The following is a 27,458-nucleotide window of genomic DNA, read 5'->3' on the forward strand; positions in this document are numbered from 1 at the left end:
TTAATTAGCTTTGGTAAATATTTTGCCAACTTATTTGCTAATATTTTTGCAACTATTTTACAGTCTGCATTTAGCAAAGATATAGGTCTATATGAAGATGACTTTAAAGGATATCTATCTTTTTTTGGAATCACTGTTATTATTGCTTTTATAAAAAGATTCTGCCGATGTCTGGGTTTTGTCCGCCAGAGTTTATACTTTCATAAATGGAGGAATTAATAAATTTTTTAACTCTTTGTACAATTCAGGCAGAAACCATCCTTTTCTCTGTAGAGAACTTAATGATTCCCTAACCTCAGTCAAAGAGAAAGGTGCAGCCAACTCTCTTTGGTCATCCAAACTTAATTCAGGTAAATTAATTTGGGAAAAAATATTTACTATTTTGTTAATATCTTTCAAATATTTGGATTTAAACAACTTTAAATAAATTGGTTAAAATTATTATTAATTTCTAGGGATTTGTATGAAATTAGATTTGAATCATTTTAGTTGCAATAATTGTTCTCGAGCATGTTCTGTCTTTAGTTGCCATCCTAAAACCTTATGTGCTCTTTCACCTAATTCATAATACTTCTGTTTAATTTTCATAATCACTTTCTCTATTCTATATGTTTGCATCATATTATATTTATAGGGATCTTCATTTATCTTCAGTTACTTATCTCTGCAAATCTTTTTCTAAATTCATTATGTCTCCAATTGTTCCAATTCTTTTATGTAATCCTTCTTAATTTTAGAAGAATAACTTATTATTTGACCATGTACATACACTTTCATTGAATCCCATAAAATGAATTCATTAGGAACTGAATTAGAGTTAGTTTTGAAAAAGAATCTTATCTGTCTTCTAATAAATTCATAAAAATCTTTCCTTTCCTTTTTAATAACATAGAATTAAACCTCCATCTGTAAACAGGTTCTTGTCTATCTACCATTGTTATTGCCAACAAGGGGGAATAATCATATAAAATTCTTGACATATTCTATTTGCTTTATTCTACCTTGAAGTTGTGCAGATAATAAAAATAAATCAATTGTAGAATACAAATTATGTCTATTAGAATAAAAGGAATAATCCCTCTCTCAGATGAAATCTTCTCCAAGCATCTAGTTTGTTCTCTTATTATTCTTGTAGAACTCTGTCAACATATCTGTCAAAGCATCTGGATTCTTGTCATTCCATAAGATGGCAGTGCATGCGTTAAATGTGACAGGTGCTTTGAACAATAAGAACATCTGCAAACCTTTGCCAATCTTGCTGACAGTAGATTTCCCTCCCATTGATTGGAACAAAAGTTGTGTCTCAAGAAAAAGGAACATCTGACTGTAGTTCTAATACCTGATCTATCATACAAATTTCAAAAATCATCAAAAACTGCCAAAACATCTGAAATGTGACAGCAGTGCTGGAAAATGAAAATAAAGAAAAAAACACCAATTGCTGAAAATCTTTAAAAAATAGAAAATGCTGGAAAAACTGGTCTTCAATCTGGAACATTAATTCTTCTCTTCTTTTCACTGATGATGTCTGACCTACTGAGTATTTGTGGCATTTTCTGTTTTATAGGTATGTTTTGACTTGCATTTTAATATAATTTGGGACTTTAGGGTTTAAAATTTGAACTTATTTTTGTTGCTCAAGTTCAGAAGAGCATAATGGTAGATAAATTCCTGGGGCTTGAACAAGTCTATCCTAAAATGTTGTGGAAAGCAAGAGTCAAAACTGTTGGGGCCCTGGCTGAGATTTTGTATCTTCATTAAGCAGGGGTGAAATATTGGAAGACTTGAGGATGGCAAATGTTGTGCCATTATTCAGGAAGTACTGCAAAGACAAGCCAGGACAATGGGCATTATTCATGTAAAATTTACTGAAGGGAATTCTGAGAAGCAGAATCTATCTACATTTGAAAATGCAAGGATTGATTTGGGAGTTGTATGGCTTTGTACATGGAAAATTGTCTCACAATTTTTTGAAGAGGTAACCAAGAGGATTAAAGACAGCATTATCAACATTGATTTAAGCAAGGCTTTAGACAATTGTCCTTCATGGTAGACTGATACAGAAGATGAGAACTCAAGGGATCCAGGATGAGCCAGTGGTAGAAAGCAAAGGGTGGTTGTGGAGTGTTGATTTTCAGATTGGAGGCTTTGACCAATGGTGTTCCACAGGGATCAGTGCTCAGTACTCTGTAGTTTGGTAAATATATGATTGATAAGATTGTAGATGGCATGAATTGTAAGTTTGCAGATGATACCAAAAGTGACAGCATAATGGATAAAGAAAAAGGTTGCTAAAAATTACAGTGGGATATTGATCAACTGAGAAAATAGGCAGAGGATTGGTAGATGGGATTTAACTTAGCAAATGTGAACTGCTGCACTTTGGGAAGTTAAACTGTAACAGGACATACACAATGAATGGCAGTGTCCTGGGTAGTACACCTTGGGGTACAAGTACATAATTCCCTTAAAATGGTGACACAGGTAGACAAGGTGATGAAGCAGGCATATAACATGCTTGCCTTCATCATCTGTGGCACTGAGTGTAAGAGTTGGGATGTCATGTTACAGTTGTACAAAATGCTGGTCAGAACACTTTGGTATGCAGTTCTCATCATCACATAAAAGGAAGGATGTGATTAAGCTAGAGAGGGTACAGAAGAGATTCACAAGGATATTTTCTGGGATTGGTAGGGTTAAGTTATATGGAGAGATTGGATAGGATGGGACTGTTTACTCTGGACCAAAGGAGGCTGAGGGTTGACCTGATAGAGGTTTATAAAATCATGAAGGGCATGAAGAAAGGGATAGATAGCCACATTCTTGTTTCAGCAGAAAGGGAGTCTAAAACCAGAGAACTTTAGGTTAAAGTTAGAAAATGAAGATTTTAAGGAAACTTGAAGGGCAATTTTTTTTTTTACCCTCTGTGAATAAATGCAATGGGCAGCCAGAGAAAGTAGAAGAGGCAGGAATAATGAAAATGCTGGAAAAAAAAAACATCAGGGCAGGTACATTCATATGATTGAGAGGGATTTGGGCCAAACGTAGGCAAATGGGACTAGCTTAGGTTGCCATCTTGTGAAATGGGCCCATTTCCAAGCTATACTACTCTATGACTCTGTGAGCATCCATGGCAAGGCAGCTCATTTGACTGGCTCCCCATCCACCACCCTAAACATTTCCTCCCTTCACCTTCAGGTTTCTGTATCATTCATGAAAAAGATACCCATCCGGACTGCACCAAAAGCACCTCTTAAATGGAAGGCTTCTACCATCAAGGAAAAAAGCAGCAGGAGCATGGGGACACTATGTAAAAACACACACAATGCTAGAGAAGCTTGGCAGATCAAACAGTGTCCTTTATGTAGCAAAGATAAAGATACATAACTGACGTTTCAGGCTTGAGCCCTTAATTAAAGTATGAGAAAATGCCGGTGGGGGGAGGGGGTGGAAGTGGGGTGGCAACGGCAGGAATTGCCTGGGGACGCTATGTACCCTTTCAAACTGCATATATTCCTGAATTGTAAATATATTGCCCTTCCTCTAATGTCATGAGAGCTATAACCTGAAACTCCCTTCCAACACCTCAGAAGTAGTTTCAGTGTCCAAGAGGTAATGCACTCCCATTTCCTCCAAGAGCATTTGAGGCAGGACAAGAAATGATCATCTTGGATGTGACATTTACAACACAAACAAATTTTATGAAATTATGAACATTCATTTGTATAAAACTTTGTTAGGATGAAACAAAAGCACACAACTGAGATTATCAAATCATGAACTTCAGCTGGGGAATTAAAGAGAACAATCCTCCTTGGAGAACGGCCGTTTCTGTAATTCGTGTTTGATGTCCTAAAACAGAGTATTTTGCAAACCTGAGGTGTTTTATAAGCATGTTCTTATTGTGAAGATCAAGGAAGTTGATCAGGAAGGAAAGGCGGGCTTCTGTATCTTCACTGTTCAGCCCATGTATGCGGCCAAAGAAATGAAAGGTGTCAGTAATGCTAAACTCATTGTACAGCGCAAGCTCCTGAAAGAAATTACAAAAGGATGTGTGTGAACATAAAATGTACAATTAATAGGGAACATTTTTATCCAATTTCACAGAATCATAGGAAAGCACAATGGAGAAGGACTGTACTTTCAAATCTATACTGGCTCTTCAGAAAATCAATCCAATTAGTCTTATTCACCCATTCTGTTCCTATTTACATATTTCAAAGCCAGGAAACTGCATGGGGTTTTGTTACCTGTGGCATGTATCCCACCATCCTGCCTGGAACCCCATGCCCTGGGAATGCTGGAGGTTTCCCGAGAACTGTAATCTGACCCCTCGAGATGCGCAATCTTCCCAAGATACATCGGAGAAATGTGGTTTTCCCACATCCACTTGGACCAAGCAGCCCATATCTGCATGGGAAAGGAGGTGCACATGATCAACATCCTATAGTCTTTGTACACATGGGACATTCCAACGGATGAGTGGTATAGCATAGGAAAAGCTTTTTTATCTTACTGAGGTCACTAGCTAGTAAATATCACCCATTAGAGTATGTCATCATTATCATGAATGGAGGAGGGCTTGGGGGCAGAGTGTGGTGGTGGCGGGGGGGGGGGGTTAATGAGGTGAAATGAGGAAGATTGAAGAACATTGATGTTTAGGAAAGTGGCTTATGAGATGATGAAGGAAATTAAAATATGGGCGAATGTTCGGCCAGAAGTGATAGGTCAAGTAGTGGGCCAGGAGCAGGAGTTTCATCCCCCAAAGCTCCCTTTGAGTATTTAAGACATAGAAATGTCAAGCAAAATTAGTTCCTGTTGGAGATCTTCACTGAAATTTGGTGGCCATCATTTTGGACTGGATGAGTTTCAATGGTCTGAATACCTCTGTGAAACAAATGGTTCATCACATCTCAGGAACCCACTTGTGCTTCAGTTTTTACATACAACTGGTTTGGAATATCCATACTTTGAACAGTTAAGTTCTTGAGTAATGACAAGGGACAGATTCAATTTGATTTTGAAGCCAAAACCATTTTGCTAAATTAACTGAAAGGAAATTTCTAATAAATGTAAAATAATCTGGTAATATACTTACATCTGCCCTTGTGGCAAAGTGAGACTAAGATTATCAAGTATATTCAGCTTCCCATAGGACAGACAGACTCCCTTACTCTTGACAGCAGGCTGGCTGAAGTCTTCGAATGAAGCAAGATCCATTGGTAAGATTACTTCATTTCATCAATATAAATGTAATTAAAAAAAAGAAATTGAAATTAATGTTTCAGTGAAACTTAGAAAATTAAAATACTAGAGAAATTAATCCCAACTTCGCGGGAAACATACAAAAAATATTTTTAGTGAAGTTAAATGAATGGAACCTGGCTTTTAAAACTTCTCATACCTATTGATTACTTCATCATGCACCCTTTCTGCTATGAGATATGTGCAAGAAGTTTAAAGAAGATGTGATATGAATTTGAGATTATTCCAAAAAATGGTACAGTTGCATTCTGCCATCTTCCATTGCTTTAACCATTAATTGTAGCTTGGTAAAAGGTCTAGATCGCACATGTCAAACTCTGGCCCGCGGGCCAAATTTGGCCTGTGATATAATTATATTTGGCCCGCAAGATCTTTTCAAAAATGTATTAGAGGTGGCCCGCCCTGCAGCGAGAGCCGGTGCTGTTTTTTGGCAATGTCACCCCCACCATCCTCCCCATTCATTGCACATCCTTCCCCATTTTAACACGAGAAATTGTAACACGAGAAGTCTGTCGATGTCATCAGCCGGCAAGCCAGTTGGAAGGCTCCCCGCACAACCAGTCACTTCTCCCACCTGTCGAGCAGTGCGGCGGATTGGCGAGTGCCTGTGATTTCCTGTCGGCATGACGGGCATGGCAGGCTGCGCACGGCCCCCGGGCAGCGCGAGCCCCGCGCAACTGGCACCAGACGGCCCTTCCACAGCGCGAGCGCACTTCTCCTGGTCGCCACGGCCTTCAGCGCTTGCACCCGCGCGGACCCCAGGGACAGCTGGTTCAGCCCTGCACGTGAAGAGAGAGATGGTGGCTGTCCACAAAGGCTGATCGGCAGCGCACTGGGCCTGAGTGGGTGGGTAAGCAGGGGTGGGCAGAGGGCGTAGGTGAGGAGTAATGGGCAGGGGAAGTTATGGTGGTGCGAGGGGCAGTTAGAGGGAGGGATGAGTAGAAGGAGGGGTGGATAGGGAAGAGGTAAAAGGGGAGGGGCAGGGAAAGTAGGGGAGGGGTGATTAGAGGGTGAGAGATGGGTAGAGGGAGGAACAGGTTGAGGGGAGAGGCAGTAGAGGGGCATGTATAGGATGGGGTGGGTAGAGGCAGAGCGAGTGGAGTGAGGGGTGAGTAGAGGTTGGGTAAAGGACTGGTCAGGTAGAGGAATGGTGGGTCGAGGGTGAATTGAGGCCTAGAGCCTGAGGAGTGAGCAGGAAATGCTGAGTCCTGATGCAGGCCAAAATGGACACAGCCTGTGAATGCTGACTACATCTCCACAGGGACCAAATATGTTTCCCTCAGGTCAAGCAAAGGGTGAACTTGAGCTACCTACTCCTGACCTGTAATATTATCCTCCTAAAGTTATATCCTAAAGTTTAACATTACATATGTTGAAAGAAGAAAAAACATGCAGATGTTGTTGAAAATTTTCAATGAATATTTAGTTTGCCCCTCGACTTAGTCCAAGTTTTTAATTTTGGCCCTCCGTGAATTTGAGTTTGACACCCCTGGTCTAGATGAAAGCCAAGAACTTGGCTTTGCAAAGTGGTCTTTCAAGATTGACGTGTCTCTGGGAACTGCAGAATGCTACAATCCATCCTTGCGTTGTAATCTCCTACGCATTATTAAACATGTCTGATTTTCCTCACAATTCATTTTTCAACCTTAGATTATCCTCCCTATCAGAAATGTGACTATGGGGTATTACAAATCGTATATCATTATGTCAACCTTCTGTAGGAGCTTTATTGAAAGCATCCTGGGTGGCTGCATTACAGGGTGGGCCAGTTGCTGCAGAGAAATAGATCAGAGGCCAATGGACCATAAGAGCGGCAGAGAGAATCACTGGAGTCTCCCTCACCTCCCTTGACGTGATCTACTGGGATCATTGTCTGAAAAGAGCATGCAAAATCATTGAGAGCCCCTTCCACCCTGCACACAGCATCTCTCAGCTGCTCCTGTCAGGAAAGAGATGCAGGAACATCAGAGCCAGCACCACCAGGCTGAGGAACAGCTCCTTCCCATGGGCAGTGAGAATGTCGATCAACCAAAGGAACTTTTCACACTAAACATTCAAGACTCTCACATTCACGACACAATATTTATTTATTTGTATGTATGAATACTTGTCCTGCATATGTATGGTTTGTCTATATGTGTGTTATGTCTGGTTGTGTGTCTGGGTGCTTTGAATTGAGGACCGGAAAAATCTGTTCCATCAGGTTGTACTTGTGTGATCAGATGTCAATAAACTTGATTTGGTTTTACAAAGCTGCTGATGTTCCACAAGTTCTCATCCTCCAGGAGCCAAAGAGCCTTGGTTTGCACAAGTCAAATGGTTCCTCCACTCTTCAATGAAGCTATGGGTCATCATTTATCCCCTCTCTACTGTTGCATACATTTTCACTATTTTTCATGATTCTCTAAGTGCCCAAATGCCTCACACTTGAATATTAAGTTTAAGCTTTAATTTTGTTTATTTGTCACAAAATACTAGTACAGTGAGAAGGGTTTTCCCACAAACAGACTGACAGGTTATCAGGAATATTCATACAACCATGTAACAACACAATAATAAAGTATAGAGTTATAAGGAGAAGAAAGATGAATTAGCATCAAGCAAAATCAATGTGTTCACACTATTATGAGCTTTATTCAGAAGCTTGATAGTTGCATGAAAGAAATTGTCTTTAAGCCTATTGGTGCATGTTCCCACAATATTAAGCCTTTTTCCTATTGGCAGGATGGAGAACAGATTGCGTCTGGTGTGTGATGAGTCCTTCAGCACGTTGTCTGTTTTTCCTCGGCAGTGGCCGATGTAAGTGAAGTTCATGTAGAGGAGGAAGGTTTGTGTTATGTTCTGAGCTGTATTCTCTACCATCTTGAGCAGAGCAGCTTCCATGCAACACTGTGGTGTATCCAGAAGTATGCTTTAAATGGGACATCTGAAGTGTTGTCAAGGGACAGGAGGGCATGCCAAATGTTACATCAATTGTTACATCAACTTTGCTGTCCAAGCTCAGGTCAATGGTTTATTCCTCATTTATTCCTCAGAACAAAGCTATATATTCTTCTGACTTCAGTCTCATTAATGTTGATAGGGATGTTGACCCTGCACTTCTGGTCAATAATCATCTTATTGACATCGAGAGAGAGATGTTATCTTGACACTTTGCCAGTGGACTTTCAATCTCTTTTCTGCTTCTGTCTCATTTTTATTTGTATCTGGCCGACTACTGTAGAGTCATTGGAAAATTTGAAGTTGGAGCTGGAATAATATTTAGCTGTACAGTTATGGATGTAGAGAGTGTATTGTAGGGATCTGAGTACACATCCTGGAGGAATGTGATCCTGGAGATGTTATTACCCACCTTTGCTGATTACAATCTGTTTGACAGGAAGTCAAGGATCCAGTTGCAGTAGGTGATGCTGAGGTCAAGATTCTGAAGTTTGGGAATGAGTTTGCTGGGGGCAGAAGTGTTGTAGTCTATGAACAGCCCTTTAATATAGGAGTCCTTGGCATCCAGATGTTCTAGGGCTGAGTGGAGAGCTTGGAGGACTGCATCTACTATGGAGAAGGATATTGTTCTGTGTAAAGTAAGGAAAATAAGTAGAGAAGTTATGGAAACAATTATGATTAAAGAAGAGGAAGTACTAGCACTTTTAAGGAAAATAAGGCGGATAAGTTTCCAGTTCCTGACAAGATATTCCCTAGGACCTTGAGGGAGGTTAGTGTAGAAATAGTAGTGGCTTTGATGGAGATATTTTAAAATTCATTAGTAATGGGAATGGTGCTGGAGGATTGGAGGAAAGCTCATGTAGTTCCATTGTTTATAAAAGGTGCTAGGGGTAAATCTAGTAATTATAAGCCTGTAAGTTTGACATCAGTGGTGGGAAAGTTAATGGAAAGTATTCTTAGAGTTGGTATATATAAGTGTTTGAATAAGTAGGGTTTTATTAGGAACAGTCAACATGGATTTATGAGGGGAAGATCATGTTTGACAAATCTTATCAAATGTTTTAAGGTTACTAGGAAAGTTGATGAGGGTAAGGCAGTGGATGTTGTATATATGGACTTTAGTAAGGCCTTTGATAAGGTTCCTCAGGGAAGTTTAGTTAGGAAGGTTGAATCATAAGGTATTAACATTGAAGAAGTAAAATGGATTCAATAATAGTTGACTGGGAGATGCCAGAGAGTAGTGGTAGATAACTGTTCGTCAGATTGGAAGCCAGTGACCAGTGGTGTGCCTCAGGGTTCAGTATTGGATCCATTGTCATATATTATTAATAATCTGGATGATGGGGTGGTAAATTGGATTAGTTAGTATGCAGATGATACCAAGATATGTGGAACTGTGGATAGTGAAGAAGGGTTTCAAAGCTTGCAGAGGGATTTAGGCCAGTTAGAAGAGTGAGCTGAAGGATGGCTGATGGAGTATAATACAGATAAATGTGAGGCATTACATTTTGGTAGAGCTACTCAAAATAGGGCATATATGGTGAATGGTAGGGCATTGAAGAGTGCAGTAGAATAGAGGGATCTTGGAATAATGGTACATAGTTCCCTGAAGGTGAAGTCACATGTGGATAGGATGGTGAAGAAAGGTTATGGTATGTTGGCCTTTGTAAATCTTAGGAGCTGGGATGTTATGTGAAAATTGTACAAGGCATTGGTGAAGCCAAACTTGGAGTTATTGTGTACTGTTTTGGTCACCAAAGTATAGGACAGATATCAACAAATTGGAGACAGTGCAGAGAAGATTTACTGAAATGCTGTTGGGGTTACAGGGTCTAAGATATAGGGAAAGATTAAATAAGTTAGGTCTTTATTCTTTGGACCATAGAAGGTTGAGAGGGATTTGATTGAGATATTTAAAATTATTAGGGGTATAGATAGGGTTGTCGTGGGGAGGCCTTTTCCTTTAAGAAAGGGGGAGATACAAACAAGAGAACATGAGTTGATAGTTAGCGGGCAAAAGTTTAGAGGAAACATGAGGGGGAACTTCTTTCCTCAGAGAGTGTTGGGTGTGTGGAACAGGCATCCAGACAAAGTGGTGGAGGCAGGCTTGATATTAGCATTTAAGGAGAAGTTGGACATTATGGTGGAACACAATAGTGTATGTGTGATCTCACTAGACTGTACAGTCTGGCCTGCCTTTGACTCAGTAACTCCTCCCTGTACATTCCCAATAAAGGCTGATGGCGTTTGTCTCCTCCCTCCATACCAGCCTTGGATCTGGGCCAGCAGCATGTAGAGACATGTCCAGCTTTTAATCACTCGCTTCGTGTCTGCTTGATCACGTCACAGATATGTATAAGGATGGGAAAAGAATCGAGGGTTACAGGTTGAGTGTAGGTCAGTGGGGTTAGATGGAGGAAAGTGTTCAGCATGGGCTTGAAGGGCCATGTTGGCCTGTTTCTATGTTGTAATTGTTATACGGTTATATTATATGGTTTGGCCAGTAGCCAAATTGAAGTTGGTCAAAGCTGCACAACAGCTGATTCAAATGTTTCCTGAGAAGGAAGGGGCTTGACAATTCCAAAGTTTCAACATCATCTGACTGAAGAATTTTTCCATTAATATCAGTTAATAATCATTTCTTTACATTGAGACAAGGACCCCTCTCTTTTACAATTACTTTAAAAAGCCTTCTAAGGTTTTTCGTATAAATTGACACTAACCTTCTCTAAGCTGTAGAGAGAGAGAAAAAGAGTTAATGTTTCAGGTCTCTTCCTTTGCATTTAGAAATGTCATGGTGTAATCAAAAAGCTGAGCAGATATTCTGACCCTAGTTCTAAATTTTTTTAGACACCACAGTTACAGCCCATTTTGGCCTAAATTACACCCAATTAACCTACACCCCCCGCTATGTTTCGAACGGTGGGAGAAAACAGGAATCCCCAGGGAAAACCCGTCCAGACACAGGGAGAATGAACAAACTCCTTACAAATGACATGGGATTCGAACCCCAGTCCCGATCACTGGTGCTGTAAAGGCATTGCGCTAACCGTTACGCCAACGTACCACCCCATTCTGCAAGGAGTTCTGTTCCTATTTCTTTGTCTCTTAATGTGCATTTAATCTCAATCCGTGAATTAATGCAAACGGTTAGGTCTAACTCCACAGAGACAAATATGCCTCATCTTTCTACCCATGACCTCCAGCCACAGTGGGAGGTTTATTCAAAGTGAGTTTGAAATAACTCTGCACTGCTCCACCTGGTGACACTGCTGGGTACTGCAAGTGCTCCCTTCACATTTTCTTTAACCACTGTGCATCACAAAGCACTGACTACAGCATGCACAGGGCGATTCAAGGCATTGAGCCTGTTCAGCCATTTCCAGAATTCGATATAATTTTCCAGCTGAGGCCAAAATAGTCACATGCAATTTTTATATTTGTTTTGGCCAAATTGATTATTTTAATTTTAGTTTAGCATTTACCATTTTTCTTCCTCTCTCTTTCCCATCTGCAATTGAACAAGCTCTGCAGAACTATCAGAGACTGCAAAACAATTGGCACATTATTGATAAAATTTCTGAGTGAGGTGGAAGAACTGAACCACTATCATCATTCTCCATCCCCAGCAAAAAAAATTACATCCCTGAATTAGAATCTATTGAACTCCAGCAGTTGTCCAGTCCCTTCCCTGATTAAACAAAACCCAGACCCTCCTGGAAACTTTTTCAACTGCTGTAATTACAGCGCTACCAAAGAAAGGTAGAGACCCATTAAAAACCTCATCATACAGACCAATATCACTCCTGAATGCTAGCAAAGGCACTAGCCAATAGATTGGGTATTTACTAAAATTAATACATCCAGATCAGGTAGGATTTATTAAAGGAAGACAATCTGCAAATAGTCCAGGTAGATCATTCAATATAATACATATGGCAAAATCAAGGTTGAATCCAAATGTAACTATTTCTTTAGATGCAGAAAAGGCATTTGATCAAATGGAATGGTCCTTATATAAAGCATTGGAAAAATTTGGTGTAGGTAGAAAATTTATAAATTGGATAAAAGCTCTATCATAAGCCACAAGCTAAAATTATAACTAATAACCAAATGTCATCTACTTTCCCTTGAGTAGGCAGGAGTGTCCCCTATCTCCAGCACTATTTATCCAAGCTATTTAATCTCTGGTGGTGATTGTAAGAAGAGATCTGGATGGTAAGAGCTTCAAAGTTGGCAGGAAGAACATAAAATCAGTTTATTTGCTGTTGATGTGCTATTATATATGTCTGACCCAGCTGAATCATTGATACAGATGACAAAAAACATAAGAAAAAAAAATATCAGGATATAAAATAAATATGGACAAAACTGAGATAATGCCATTGAAAAACTTTGATTATGAAAGATACCAAAAAAGTAGCGGATTTAAATGGAAGAAGGGTGGTGCTTAGAAATAATGATAGATAATAATTTGACAGATAATAATTTACAGAATTTATATAAGCTCAATTATACCCCTGTATTAGAAAAAATAGAAAAAGATTTACAGAAATGGAAAGCTCTGTCAATTATATTAATAAGGGTAAATTGTATAAAAATGAAGGCAATGCAAAGATTACAGTATCTTTTTCAAATCACTCTCTATTGTACTAACTAAAAATTTATTTAAATTATTACATAATTGTATAATACAATTCTTATGAAATAACAAAGTACCAAGAATTGCACTGGAAAGTTAACATGAGACTATAAATTGGGAGGACTTAGACTCCACGATGTTAAGAAGTATTATATACTGCTCACGCAAGATTTCTATCATCTTTCTGTAAAGAAAACAGTTCCCCTTCATGGATTCAAATGAGACTGAAATAAATAAAAGAGGAGATAACGAAGGACTTTATTTATAAGTGGAATGTTAAGTCAATAACAAAAATAAAATACAATCCTACATAAATACACATGATTAGAACATGGCAAGAAATAAATGAATATATTGGGGAAAAAGCAGGTGTATCACTGAAGACACCATTATGTAAAAATGTACTACTGACTATAAATCTGGGTAACAAAATATTGAATTCATGGTATAACAAAGGAATAAAATATGTTGATGATTGTTATATGGAAGGGTCTGTTGTGTCTTTTGAACAATTAGGAAATAAGTATGGAGTAGCTAATGGGACATTCTTCTGCTTTCTCCAGTTAAGATCATTCTTAAGAAAAAGATGGGGACCAAACTTGGCCCCACCTGAAATTAATGAGATGGAATGAATGATTTGGCTGGGGAACATACCATACTTTCCAAAAAGAAAGTGCAACACCAGATTTACAGAGCTCTAGAGAGAGATGGGAGTCAGATCTAGGATTTACAATAATGGAAAGATGCTGGTCTGATTGGTGTTTGTATAGCATGATGTCAATTATAAATGCAAGATACGAATTAGTACAATATAATTTTCTACACAAATTATACCTCACACCACAGAAATTACATAAATCAAAATCAAAATATCAGAGATGTGTTTTATATGTGGAATATAAATAGGAATGTTTGTACATGCTACGTGGTCATGTGTGAAGGTCAGACCTTTTTGGAAGGATATTACTGAAATACTAACAAGGACAGCCCAGAGCTTTATCTTTTGGGCAACTTTAATGAAATATATAACAAACTAACTAAATTCCAAATTTCATTTGTTAAAATAGCTTTAGCTGTGGCTAAGCAACATATTATTATTACTTGGAAATCCGACTCCCCTCAACAAATAGCATGATGGAAGACAGAGATGAACAGTTGTATGCCTATGAAAAAAAAATCATATACAACCTATGATGCACATAAAAATATGGCAACCATATTTCGATTATATAGGGACCCAAATATTATTAAAAAAAAGGTCCTACTATTATAAATATATGTGATCTCCCCAATGAAGATTTTATTTTTTAACCTAACTGTAAGCCCTGACGGTGTACGGATTTATACTATGAAGGTGTTGGGGGAAGGGATTGTGTTTTGTTTTGTATTGTATGAAAAAAAAGTTTTATATATTACATATATATATCTAGATATCTTGAAAATTGAATTTTTTTCATGTGTATATTTATGGAAAAAAACAAAACAAAAATTTTTTTTTTAATGTGGATTGAACATCAGGACCATTTTGTGGTTGAAATCTGCTTCACATATCTAAATATTTTTTCATGGATTTTAACATTTTCAAAACTTCTGTAAAAGATACCTCAGCTTGCGAAGCTGAGGTAGCTCAATTATTCTAAATAATTCAGACTCCATCAGATCTTCTTACTGGAATAAAATTAGGGAAAACAGTATGATAAAATGGCATGGATACCTTGCTAGGAATTGTTTATTCAATCCAGAAATAAAAATTCAAACTGTGTCAAAAGACTAACCATTCCCAAAATTAATGGCAATATTGTCTCATTCATTCAAAAGATGTTTTGCAAATCACAAAGCTCAGTGTAATGTTCTCCAAATCAGCTTCTGGGTGAGCGTGCAAAATAAGTTAATTAATGCATCTTTCTCCTTTAGTTTGCAAGCAACATGATGAAATTTTGGAAAGATATCATTCTCATGATTTATTGCTTTAGAAAAACTGAATAGTACAGTTAATAGTTTTTATTCATGAGGTAAGATTTAAGTCAGGACTACTGCTCTCAACTACAGAGGAGAGCCGTTAGAATCCTGGGTAGAAAGTGTCTTGTTCCACTGCTAATAGGCAAACACCACCATCTTTAACATTTCAAAAATTTCATTAATCTCTAAGCCAAATAGGTTGATATTCAACAGTTGGTGAAAATACGTAGTCAAAGGCAGATGTTAAGGAGGTTCTTAAAGGAGAAATTCCAAGTTCAAGTTTATTATCATTGATTATATAAATACATATCTTTGGCTTGGCTTCGCGGACGAATATTTATGGAGGGGTATGTCCACGTCTGCTGCAGGCTCGTTGGTGACTGACAAGTCCGATGCGGGACAGGCAGGCCCGGTTGCAGCGGTTGCAAGGGAAAATTGGTTGGTTGGGGTTGGGTGTTGGGTTTTTCCTCCTTTGTCTTTTGTCAGTGAGATGGGCTCTGCGGTCTTCTTCAAAGGAGGTTGCTGCCCGCCGAACTGTGAGGTGCCAAGATGCACGGTTGGAGGCGATATCAGCCCACTGGCGGTGGTCAATGTGGCAGGCACCAAGAGATTTCTTTAAGCAGTCCTTGTACCTCTTCTTTGGTGCACCTCTGTCATGGTGGCCAGTGGAGAGCTCGCCATATATAACACGATCTTGGGAAGGCGATGGTCCTCCATTCTGGAGACGTGACCCACCCAGCGTAGTTGGGTCTTCAGCAGCATGGATTCGATGCTTGCGGACTCTGCCAGCTCAAGTACTTCGATGTTGGTGATGAAGTCATTCCAATGAATGTTGAGGATGGAGCGAAGACAACGCTGATGGAAGCGTTCTAGGAGCCATAGGTGATGCCGGTAGAGGACCCATGATTCGGAGCCAAACAGGAGCGTGGGTATGACAACGGCTCTGTACATGGTGATCTTTGTGTGCTTCTTCAGGTGGTTGTTTTTCCAGACTCTTTTGTGTAGTCTTACAAAAGCGCTATTTACCTTGGCGAGTCTGTTGTCTATCTCTTTGTCGATCCTTGCATCAGATGAAATGGTGCAGCCAATGTAGGTAAACTGGTTGACCGTTTTGAGTTCAGTGTGCCCGATGGAGATGTGGGGGGGCTGGTGGTCATGGTGGGGAGCTGGCTGATGGAGGACCTCAGTCCTCTTCAGGCTGACTTCCAGGCCAAACATTTTGGCAGTTTTTGCAAAACAGGAAGTTATGCGCTGGAGAGTTGGCTCTGAATGGGCCAACTCTAAAGCGGCATCGTCTGCAAAGAGTAGTTCACGGACAAGTTGCTCTTGTGTCTTGGTGTGAGTTTCCAGGCGCCTCAGATTGAAGAGACTGCCATCCGTGCGGTACCGGATGTAAACACCATCTTCATTGCTGAGGTCTTTATTGGCTTGTTTCAGCATCATGCTGAAGAAGATAGTAAAGAGGGTTGGTGTGAGGACGCAGCCTTGCTTCACGCCGTTGTCAATGGAGAAGGGTTTGGAGAGATCATTGCTGTTTTTGACCCGACCTTATTGGTTTTTGTGCAGTTGGATAACCATGTTGAGGAACTTGGGGGGGCATCCGAGGCACTCTAGTATTTGACAAAGCCCTTTCCTGCTCACGGTGTCAAAGGCTTTGGTGAGGTCAACAAAGGTGATGTAGAGTCCTTTGTTTTGTTCTCTGCACTTTTCTTGGAGCTGTCTGCACACCAGTAAAACAGCATATCTCAGAAACATCATGCATTCACACAGACACAGATTATCCCCTACACACAAATAAAGATATACATTGCAATCCAAAATAAATAAATATTTTAAAAATTTACAGGTTCAACAGTCTCACCGCTTTTGAGAAGCTGTTTCCCTGCCTGGCAGTCCTGGATTTTATGTTCCTATACGTCTTCCTTGAAGGTACTGTCTCAAAGATACGGCGGGCTGGATGGCAAGGATCTTCAATGATTCTCTGAACCCTCTTTAAGCACCATTTCCTGTAGATAGTGTCAAAAGAAGGAAGGGAGACACCAGTGATCTTCTCAGTAGTTTTAATCACTCTTAACTGACCTCCAATCTGATGTTTTGCAGCTACTGTTCCACATAATGATGCAGCCAGCCAGGACCCTCTATTGTGCTCTTATAGAACACTATTAGGATGATGACTAGTAGCTTTTACCTCCTCACCTCCTTAGGAAGTGTAGATACTGCTGCACCATCTTGACTAATGAGAAGGTATTATGGGTCCAGAATAGGATGTCCTTCAAATAGACCCCAAGGAACTTTATGCTTCCTATTCTCTCTACAACAGAGCCATTCATATGTACAGGTATGCGATGTGGGTGTTGTGCGAACACCATATAGTTAGCAAAGCTAAATTAAACTGTTTATTTTTTTCACTTTTTAAACTTCTATGTAAACACTTCCTTTGCATATATCACACACAATTTTACAAAGAGGATCATTCACATCACTGCTCTTAACTTCCTCAGAGTGTTCCACTGGAAAAATTTCAGTTCGAATAATCTCCATTAATGAACTGTCACTCTGTAATGCCTGAAGGACCTGGCTGAGGCTCTTCTTGAGAAGGTGTTGGCTTCTTCAGAAATATGTCCAGTGTGGTTTGCCTCGTCTGTCCTTTCTTTTCTTCATAAATTTCTTTATACGCAGCAAACACTGCATGAGCCTTCCTCTCTATCAGTGAAAAATGTTCTGTGTTTAGGTCCATCTCTTCAGAAAGCACTTAAGGTCTGCAAATAATTTGGTGAATCCCTTAACGGCGAACCTCTTCTGCCCCGATCTTCTTGTCCTTCTGCAGTGTCCTTTTTCCCTTGCCTCTTCTTCAGCTATTCACTCTTGCTCTAGCTCCAGCAACTCTTCATTTGTTAGTTCCTCAGGAACCCCGTCTAGGAGTTCTTCAATGTTCTCATCATCCATGTCTAGGTTCAGGTTGTTATTTACCATGTCAACAACAGCTCTGTTAATCCTTGCAATCTCATCATCTTTATCAAATCCCTTAAAGTCCTGCACATACCGCTTGCAGTGAACTGGAATTCACTGTCTGTGCATTGTTCTGATGTCTGGCTCCTCCCTTGGCTCCACCTTCACCTACCCCAATATAAACCTTGGTTTTCTCACCTTACCTCAGATTCATCTGAGGACTATTGTATCTACTGGCCATTGATAGTAAGCTATTAAAAGTGTGTTTGTACTCCTCACTTGTCTCTGAGTGCAATCAGTAGCATTACAATTTTAATAGCTTAATTTTGAAACAAGATGGAAGCCCTGTTGAAGCCAGGCATGCTCCAGGTTGACCCTCTGTCCACAGAGGCCCTGGAGGAATTTGCCTACTAGCTGGAGTACTTCCAGTCCTACCTGACGACCACACAAGACGTCTTCAATTCCAATAGTCTCAGGAGATTGGGACTTCTCTCTCGAGTCGGCCCCAAGGGGTTCACTGTCATCAGGGACTGTGCTACTTATGAGTCTGCTATAGAAGGCTTAAAGGCCCACTACATGAGGCCCCAGAATGACATGCTGGTGAGACACCAGCTTTCTCAATGTCGGCAACATCTGGGTGAGTCACTGAATGATTATGTCCTTGAACTGTGGGCCATGACTTGGAAATGCCACAATGAAGTGGTCACAGCCCGGGTGAGAGAGGAAGAACAAGTCCGGGACACCATCTTGGCAGGAGTGAGGTCGAAGTATGTGAGGCAGAGTCTGCTAGAGTTAGGGAAGAAAGACTTGGCCAGCACCCTTGAGCTGGCTCAAGCGCTTGAGCAGGTCCAATTGGGAGCTGATGACCTCACGGGCCAAAAGCGGCGTCTTTTCTGAGGACTAGGCCATTGGGGCACCGGCAACCCCCACAGCCCCAGCACCGACTGCTGCAATCGGGGATGCTACTTCTGTGGACAGGCACAGCACCCCCGATACCCCGTGAAGGATGACATGTGCTCAGGATGCGGTAAGTGAGGGGACTGGGTGAAGGTCTGCAGGACTAAAGGGAACCCAAAGAGGGCGACCGCGTGTATGTAGAGCGCATCGAAAGAACCAAAGACTTGTTGATCCAAACCAAGGCTTTTATTAATTAAAAGACTGGAGCATATCACATGCAGGTCAACCAGTCCAGAATGACCTGGTCTGGCTAGGAGCAATCCTTTAAGACCTGCCAGTAGGTGTGGCTACGCTCTCAGCTAATCACAGTCATCCTACACTACAATCTATACATATACACATTGGTGATAGAATCTGTACTTTCACAGTGTGCAACCCCCCGAATCAGCATTCAACCCATGCCCGAGTCACGAAGGATTGACCTCCGCCTCTCCATGTTGTTTGCCACCAGTGTCTTGCTGTGCCTCGTGGCAATACCCGCCACTGGAAGTAAAGCATTGCAGGAAGCAATGGCAGTCATCTTGCCGCACCTTGAGGTCGGTGCCACCTAATCTTCCTTCAGATCAAGTTGGAGGGTGGCCATCTTTCCACGCCTCGTGGTCGACACCATCTTATCTGCCTGCAGGCCAAGAGGACAGAGTTGACATCAGCATGGGGAGCAATGGGGTTTCCGGACCATTGGCATCAGTGATCCTGGATCAGGCAATACCTCACCAATTGAATAACTCAATGATGAAAGTGAGGGTAAACGGACACTTGACACTTGGTCGGCTCCATTGAGAGATTTTTAAACTCTGCGACAGCTCTGCGGTACAACTTAAAAGTATACCAGATTGACAATTGTATTTTCCTAGCTTCGCACTTGCACTCTGTGACGATCCAGGGGTATTGTATAGTACATCTAACTGTAAAAGTGGGGGGAATATTATGTTCCGATCATATCTGCTGAAGGATTTGTGTGCTTCTGTGATGCTGGGCCTGGACTTCCTGTGACACCTTAAAAGCGTGATCATGGAGTACCCTGGCCCACTTCCTCCAATCACAGTGCGGAACAGAAGGTCCCAAAAGCTGGATGCCACACGCAGTCTTTCCACCCTAAATATTGATTCCCCCTCCCCACTGTTTCCAAACCTGACTCCTGATTGCAAACCAATAGCCACAAAGAGCAGGCGATACAGAGCGGGGGATCGGGAATTTATTAGAGCCGAGACACAGTGGCTGCTCAAAGAAAACATCATTGAGCCAGCGACAGCCCATGGAGAGCCCAGGTGGTAGTCGTGAAAGGGGAAGAAAAGTCCAGGCTAGTGTTTGACTATAGCCAATTAATCATTTCACACTCCTGGACGCACAACCCCTCCCTCGAATTTTGGAAATGGTAAATGAAATTACATGGTAGCGGGTCTATTCGACCATTAACCTGAAAGCTACATACCACCAGTTACCGATCCATTCTGAGGATCGCCCCTACATAGCATGTGCCCCTGACCCCAATGCTGATTTTCCATTTATTCCAGATCTCTAACCCTCTATTTCATGAAGTTTGTAGCCACTGGGCTTTATGGACATTTTAAATGCCAAAATTAAAAAGGGATCATCTTGCTTCGTCTCTATTTTGTCCCTCATTTAAGAGAAAGTTGGATGTGTACGTGGAGGAGAGGGGGTTGGAGGATTATTGGCGGAGAGCGGGAGGTTTGAGTTAGTGGAGTTGTTCTAGTGAACCGGTGCGGACTCGAAAGGCCAACATGGCCTGTTTCCGCTCTGTAAATAGTTATATGGTTACAGCATTTGAAGCACACGAACGGCTTTATCAGTTCTGGGGGGTCCCTTTCATACCACTAATGAGGTCTTGGTCTTCCAGAGACAGATGAAATGGTCGACATGTACGGGTTGAAGGCCACCTTCCCTTATCTTGACAATGTCATCATTTGTGAGCACTCTCTGGAAGACAACGACACCAATCTCCAGAAGTTTCTTCACACGGCCGAGGCCCTGAATAACTCCAATAAGTGCATGTTCCAGACTAAACATCTGACAATTCTGGGCTGTGGTGGAGAATGGCATCATTGGCCCTGACCCCAATTGAATGCGCTTCCTGTTAGACCTCCTGATCCTGAAGACCACGAAGGCCTTAAGGAGATGCCTGGGCTTCTTCTCCTACTATGCCCAGTGGATCCCTCACTACACAGATAAAGTCCGCTCCCTCCTAAAATCCACCTCTTTCCCATTACTGGCTGAAGCCCAGGCGGCTTTGAACTACATTCGGAGCTACATTGCAAAGGCCACCATGGTGGACAAGAATACACCCTTCCAGGTAGAAAGTGATGCCTCTGACATAGCTCTGGCCACTACCCTTATCAAGGTGGGCAGGCTGGTTGCCTTTTTCTCCTGCACCCTACAAGGCCACGAATTTTGAAGCCCATCAGTGGAGAAAGAGGCACGAGCCATTGTAGAGGCCATCAGGTGCTGGAGGCATTACCTGGCTGGCAGGAAATTTACACCTCACCGACCAGCAATTGGTGGCATTTATGTTTAATAATGCAAAAAGTGGTAAAATAAAGAATGATAAGATTGCTAGGTGGAGGATTGAACTCTCCACCTATAATTATGATGTAGCATGTAAGCCAGGTACTCTCAATGAACCTCCAGATGCCCTGTCGAGGAAGCTGTGCCTCTGCACACACTGGCCCGTTGTGGCCACTGCACAATGAGTTTTGCCACCCAGGCATCACCCACATGGCTCATTTCGTCAAGGAACGCAACCTGCCCTACTCTGTTGAGGACATCAGGGAGATGAGCAGGACTTACCAAGTCTGCACAGAGTACAAGCCGTACTTCTACCACCCTGACAAAGTGAACCTGATAAAGGCATCCTGCCCCTCTGAGCAACTCAGTGTCGATTTCGAGGGTCCCCTCCCTTCCACCAATGGAAATGTATACTTTCTCAATATCATTGACAAGTATTCACGTTTTCCGTTCGCTATCCCCTCCCAAGACATGAGCATCACCATGGTCATCAGGCCCTTGCCCTCTATTTTCACCTTGTTCGGGTATCCCAGCTGTATCTATAGCGACAGGGGCTCATCTTTTATGAGTGTAGAGCTACACCAGTATTTACTTGTAAGAGGCATTGCCTCAAGCAGGACAACTAGCTACAATCCCCAAGCTTGATCAGCAATACTTCATCTTCAACCCAGGTACACTGCTTTGATTTCAACAATTTCACAAGATCCACATTTCCGGCATAAGTTTCTTCCTTTTGTTCATTTCTAGTGAATTTTATACTTCCTCATTTACAATGTTTCCCGAGAGACCTTTGGTTCCTTTAATTCCTGTTTCCATTCTGCTTCACCTAGGCAATAATCCAATTTTCACCATTTATTTTCACCTGCCAATAGTCTTTTTCTTTTGTCTCTCCTCCCCTTCCTTTTAATCTTAAAGTATTTACTCTGATTTCAGTCGATTCTATACTATTAATTCTGTTTCTTTCTTCACATAAACCAAAACCTTCCAGAGTTCTCTGTTTTTCTCACATAACGTCCTCAAAATTATATTCCAACTCAAGGATCCTTCTACCTTCACTCCCACATACTCCTCCTAGACAATGTTCCGTCTTCTCTTGTCTCCAAGGCGTTGTCCTATTGATGACAGTCCCTTCAACTGTTATCTCCACAGTCCATCGCTAATATTTTAAAACCCCATTACCATGATACATCTCCCTCCAACCCAAAAAGCCTTTTCAATTTAACTTACAAATTCCAAACTCCTCCTACAATTTACCTTCTGCTTCTATGAGCAGATTGTTAGACACCATTTCATCTATTGTAATACACAATAATGCACTTGGAAAACTTTTTCACATTTGCTTCTTGAAACTATTTTATTTTTACTTTTTGTACATGTCTCACTTCTACTTCCTTTTCCTTTGGCTCAGATTCAATTACTGAATTATATATATAAATTTACTTCTAATTAGCTCTAAACATTTTACAAAATAGACAGAATTTTTTTCAGTTAATCTCTGAAAGATGATCCAGGAGTCAATCATCATGGTTTTGTGAGTGCAATGAGCTCCGGTGAGATATTAGATCCCATCTTGATTTCTTGCACATCTCTGGCTCCTACTCTTGAACTCGTGGTTAGAGATGGCGTGTATGTGATTAGATACCAAGCTCTATCCTACAATCAAAGCTTTCACAGAAGCAGACTCTCAGCGAACAGGTCATTTTACTCATGCTAAAATGTTGTTAACATTTTTAACGTTTGCCCTTGGCAGGATTCCAGCTTTGAGATGCTCAAAGGTCTACCAACCACCTCTGATATCACTAGGGCCACGTTCAAAAAAGATATGTATTGATTAAATTCACCAGCTCCTTCATGGGCCAACACAGCCTTTGGTCAATTGAGGAAAAGGGAATTTTAATATCAAAGTCTGAGACAAAATCCATGGTTCACTGGACATCAGTGATCCTGCCCTCCTTTATGCTTCTGAGAGTTGGACTACCTGCAGCAGATATATCAAGGCACTGGAAAACTGCCACCAATATCATCTTGACAAAATGCTCCAAATTCACTAGAAGGACCAACAAAGCAACATCAGTGTCTTTTCCCAGGGCAACATCCCAAGTAGAATGATCCTAGTAACACTCAGTTTGCTACATTTGGCAGGCTATATCATTCATATGACACCAAACTCTAAAAACTGACACTTTATACTGAGCTCTGACATGGGAACAGATTACCAGAGGGGCAAAGGCAGAGATTCAAGTGTTGCGCACTAACAACCCTTTTAATTATGTTTGGGACTAAAGGGACTTTGTTAGCACTAATACAGGAACAGCAATGGCAAATTCAAAATAATAGTTTTTATTAAACTATTAATATCATATCATTTCTTACTTAACTCTAAACTTAACCCTACTACACACAAATGTAAATATGTGTGTGTGTATAATTCAAAGTCCCACTCTGAAAAGTCAATCTTTAAAAGTTCAGCATCATTTTAGTCTTGCTTGAAGGACTTAAATTCTCAGTTCAGAAATAATTATAAAAGCATTTTTAAACATTATATCTTCATGTCTCTTTTACTCACAATTATATTTTCCACATGAAGAATCTGCCCTCTTCTCAAAGAATGTGGTTATTTTCTTCCACAATGAATTCACAAACCAGACAAGGGTTGAATGAAGTGGTCAAACACAAAAATAAAGAGTAGAATTCTGTCCTCTTTTCCAAGGAGAGAGCAAAATGGTCTTCATTAATTCAAAAGCTGTGGATTCTATGTTCCCCTTCTTCTTGGAGTAACACACAACAAACAGCACCAATTCTGGTTACTGTAACTCAACCCTGTCTTTCACAAGGTTTCAACTTGTCACAGGGTTTTGACCTCTGTGAATTCCAAGATAAACTATTCTAAAAAAAAACTGAAGAGGTCATCCTCAATTCTAGGAAACCTCGTGACCACCAGTTTTATTTCAATCAAAATCTTGCTTCTTTTTCAAAAACATCCCATGTCCATAACAACCTCTGACCTCATCTCTGTTCAAGGGGCTTAAATGGCTTTGATTAAAAACAGATGGCTTGAATAATTAAGGCCCACTTGAAATCCATTAGCTCTGTCTGTCTAAGATAGTCAACTCCAAGAATGAACACTCTTCTCTGAAACAGTAGGCCCTTTCAAACTACCATGTAAAATAGAGTTAACCAGACAATTTTCCCAGTTACACAGTAGTTAGAAAGGGTCCAACCCGGTCAACCCCATCCGAACCCAACCGGTTCCTGACCTACCTCAAAGGTAGTCAGGGAACCCAGTTAAACTTACCTAGGTCATATCCACAGGCAATTTGAACAGGAAAATGACCGACTCCCTTATTCTGGTGACGTTAGCACTTGTGTGTGTGTGTGTGTGTGTGTGTGTCACCGAACATCCTGCATCTGAACATCTGACAGTACTTCTGTGTGACGTACCTTTTCAGGGGCGGGATCCCCCTTAAATCGCCTGGTTGGTGATTTAATGCATCAATCCCCCTGCAATTTAAAAGGTGCTTCCAGCACCTTTGTCCCATAATTGCATCCGGGTCCCAGGAGGGCTACTCAAGTGCTGCAGTTTGAAAGGTGCTAATGGTTCTTGATAAACGTGCTATGACCTGGGTGTGAACCTGTACCAACCCACAGCTAACTTATTAAGAATACAGATACAATATTTTAACTATAATTTACTTTACTGACATTTTAATAAAAGAAATATAGTTTACATTAAATTAAAGATTAACATAAATCCGTCACACAAGGATCTGCTCGAGATCCCTGGGAATCCTTGATTGTGGAGAAGCATTTTTGATGGCATTAAGAATCTGTAGCACACATGAGTGGCATGGTTTGCGTAGCAGTTCGCACAATGCTATTACAGTGCCAGTGACCCAGGTTTGAATCCAGCACTGTCTGTAAATTTTCCCTGTGTCTGCGTTGGTTTCCTCCAGGTGCTCCAGTTTCTTCTCACCATTCAAAATGTAAGGGTGTTGTAGGTTCATTGGTGTATTTGAGGGCCAGAAGCACCATTTACCATGCTGTACATCGAAAAAAATATGATTGAAGGACTGTATCTCCTCATTAACAATCTGCCTTTGATGTGCTATCGAGCAGAAAGGCAGACACAAATTGAGTTTTACACGGATACTATTTTTGACCGGCTAAGTACCTGCATCAGAGGGAACTCGGATGGCCGGGACTAGGTGGTAAGACTGCGTTCAGGGTGTCGGGAACTCGGAGGGGAGGGTGGCCAAGGCCTAGGAGTGACCCTGTGCCCAGGGCATCGGGATCTCCGGTGGGGGACAGCTGTGGCAAGGATCCACGGTTAGAGTGTCTGGAGCTCTGGTGGGTGGGCAGCCGAGAGTTCACAGTCAGAGCGACAGAAGCTCAGATGGGTGGATGGCCAGGGTGAGGATCCGTGGTTGGGGTGTCGGGAATCTCAGATGGGCAGGTGGTCATGAACAAAAATATGGGATCAACGTTTACACACGTCATACTTAAAACACAATTTTTGGGCCAAAGGGGAGGTCGACTATTACCCATGATCAACTTTTACATGTATATACGTAGGTAAAATTACATATATATGTAGGGGGTAAAGAAGCCCTGGTCATCACCTTCCACCCCACCAGCCTTAAGACCTGATGTGTTATCCTCTGATCCTTCTGCCATCTTCAGCCCGATCCCACTACCAACCACATCTCTCTCAGAACTGAGGAGGCACTATAGAAAGTTGTTTTTACAGTGCCAGAACAGACATTTCATAAACTTGGAAACATTCAGATCAATTACCATCTGTGCAGAGGTTTTGGATTAGAACCAACCTTCAGAGATTCTTGGCACAGATAATTGTATAAAGCAGTTCTGTGTGCAAACGCTGTACTCCAATTAGATAGACTTTAAATCAGTAAATCTGTAGAACAAGCATTACTGAATTCCAAGGATTCTGTATGTTTTGAAACACTGAATAATCATTTATCTAAAGGTTAAGATTTAACTGAGTCCATATTCTGTGAATCTACAATATCTGAATATTCATGCCAAGATACTCATTTACTTTGATGTCTATATAACCTTGTAAAAAGTTTTGTAAAGTCCAAATATAAAGTCTACACCATCCATCAACCTTGTAAGAATTTAAGACGTTTACCCTGCTTCACTGAACATGCTTCATGATCCTGTCCCACAATTTTATTTCATTGATATCTTCCCCACTGGACCACTAATTCCTCTTTTTACTTTGTAAGTATTTTTCTAATAATGAAATAAATTAGCATCTGTTTAGCAACAACTGTAGATTACATTAAATGGATGAACAGATGAGCAAAGGGCTAACCTTAGGACAGCAGGTTACTCTTCGAGTAATCTTCGTTTGAGGCACAATTTGACTGAGTCTTATTATTTTGTTCCAAGTTAGATTTCCAACTGTCTTCAGGAACATATAACATACAGTATATGATGAACTAATCTTTTTTGCATTTACTTCCTTCTTAAAACTGTTACACACACTGATGGAAAACTTCTCATTTACACTTCCCTTTTCTTTTTCAGAATCAACTGCTGAATTACCCTTTATTAATTTATTTTTGATTATAGAAAGGATTATATTAATGGAGATTTTTTTTATATTTAACCATTTTTTTTCTGTCTCTCCCTTGACCCAGATGCAAATCTAATCTGGCACAGAAAAAGATTTAGATTTACATCTACTTTAAAACTGTCACCACTGTCAACTATAATCTGCATTAATGATACTTGAATATATTTTCTGAATAAGTAATAGTTGATGCAAAAAAGCCATTTGAAAATCCATCTAAATCTGCTCTGAAGAATCCTTTTGTTCCCTCTGACTCAAAACAATTAAAAATTATATTTACACCAGGTCCTTTTACACTGACATATTGGGTCGAGGTCAGTATATTTTACTTACCTTAAAATGAACAGGATCTCTGATCCCTATTATCTTGAAAGTAGTTTATTTCCATCGATAAAAATATTTATCTTTAAATCTGTAAGTTATTATACTCAACAAATTACTAGGTGAGTGCTTTCAAGATTCTTAATAATTAGTTTATTGTCATATACATTGTACAATGTACACATGCACCAAAACTTTTACTTGCTGCAGCTGAAGAGGTGCTTCATTAAAAACTACAATAGTATACATTAAATTGAAAAAGATCATACAAAAGATTGATAAGTAATAAATATTCATAGTTAC

General features: G+C 40.6%; 1 protein-coding gene across 9 annotated transcripts in view; it reads right to left on the reverse strand.

The window, feature by feature from the left end:
• abch1 (ATP-binding cassette, sub-family H, member 1) overlaps window positions 1-26,667 on the reverse strand; it is a 127,981-nt gene extending 101,314 nt beyond the window's left edge. For 3 of the 9 annotated variants that reach the window (XM_069931723.1, XM_069931716.1, XM_069931724.1), the window contains exons 1-6: window positions 23,802-24,055; window positions 16,668-16,812; window positions 8,618-8,834; window positions 5,099-5,231; window positions 4,251-4,410; window positions 3,876-4,030 (exon numbers count right to left, since the gene is read on the reverse strand). In XM_069931723.1, the coding sequence (XP_069787824.1) occupies window positions 3,876-4,030; window positions 4,251-4,410; window positions 5,099-5,220 (437 nt within the window). In that variant the 5' untranslated portion in view covers window positions 5,221-5,231; window positions 8,618-8,834; window positions 16,668-16,812; window positions 23,802-24,055. Of the gene's footprint in view, window positions 1-3,875; window positions 4,031-4,250; window positions 4,411-5,098; window positions 5,232-8,617; window positions 8,835-16,667; window positions 16,813-23,801; window positions 24,056-26,573 lie in introns of those variants that run through there. The other 6 variants (XM_069931722.1, XM_069931718.1, XM_069931717.1 and 3 more) reach the window with 6 other exon arrangements.
• Between the last annotated feature and the right edge of the window lie 791 nt (window positions 26,668-27,458).

The sequence above is a fragment of the Narcine bancroftii genome, chromosome 4 (genome assembly GCF_036971445.1).
Source record: "Narcine bancroftii isolate sNarBan1 chromosome 4, sNarBan1.hap1, whole genome shotgun sequence".
In the NCBI taxonomy this organism is placed as follows: domain Eukaryota; kingdom Metazoa; phylum Chordata; class Chondrichthyes; order Torpediniformes; family Narcinidae; genus Narcine; species Narcine bancroftii.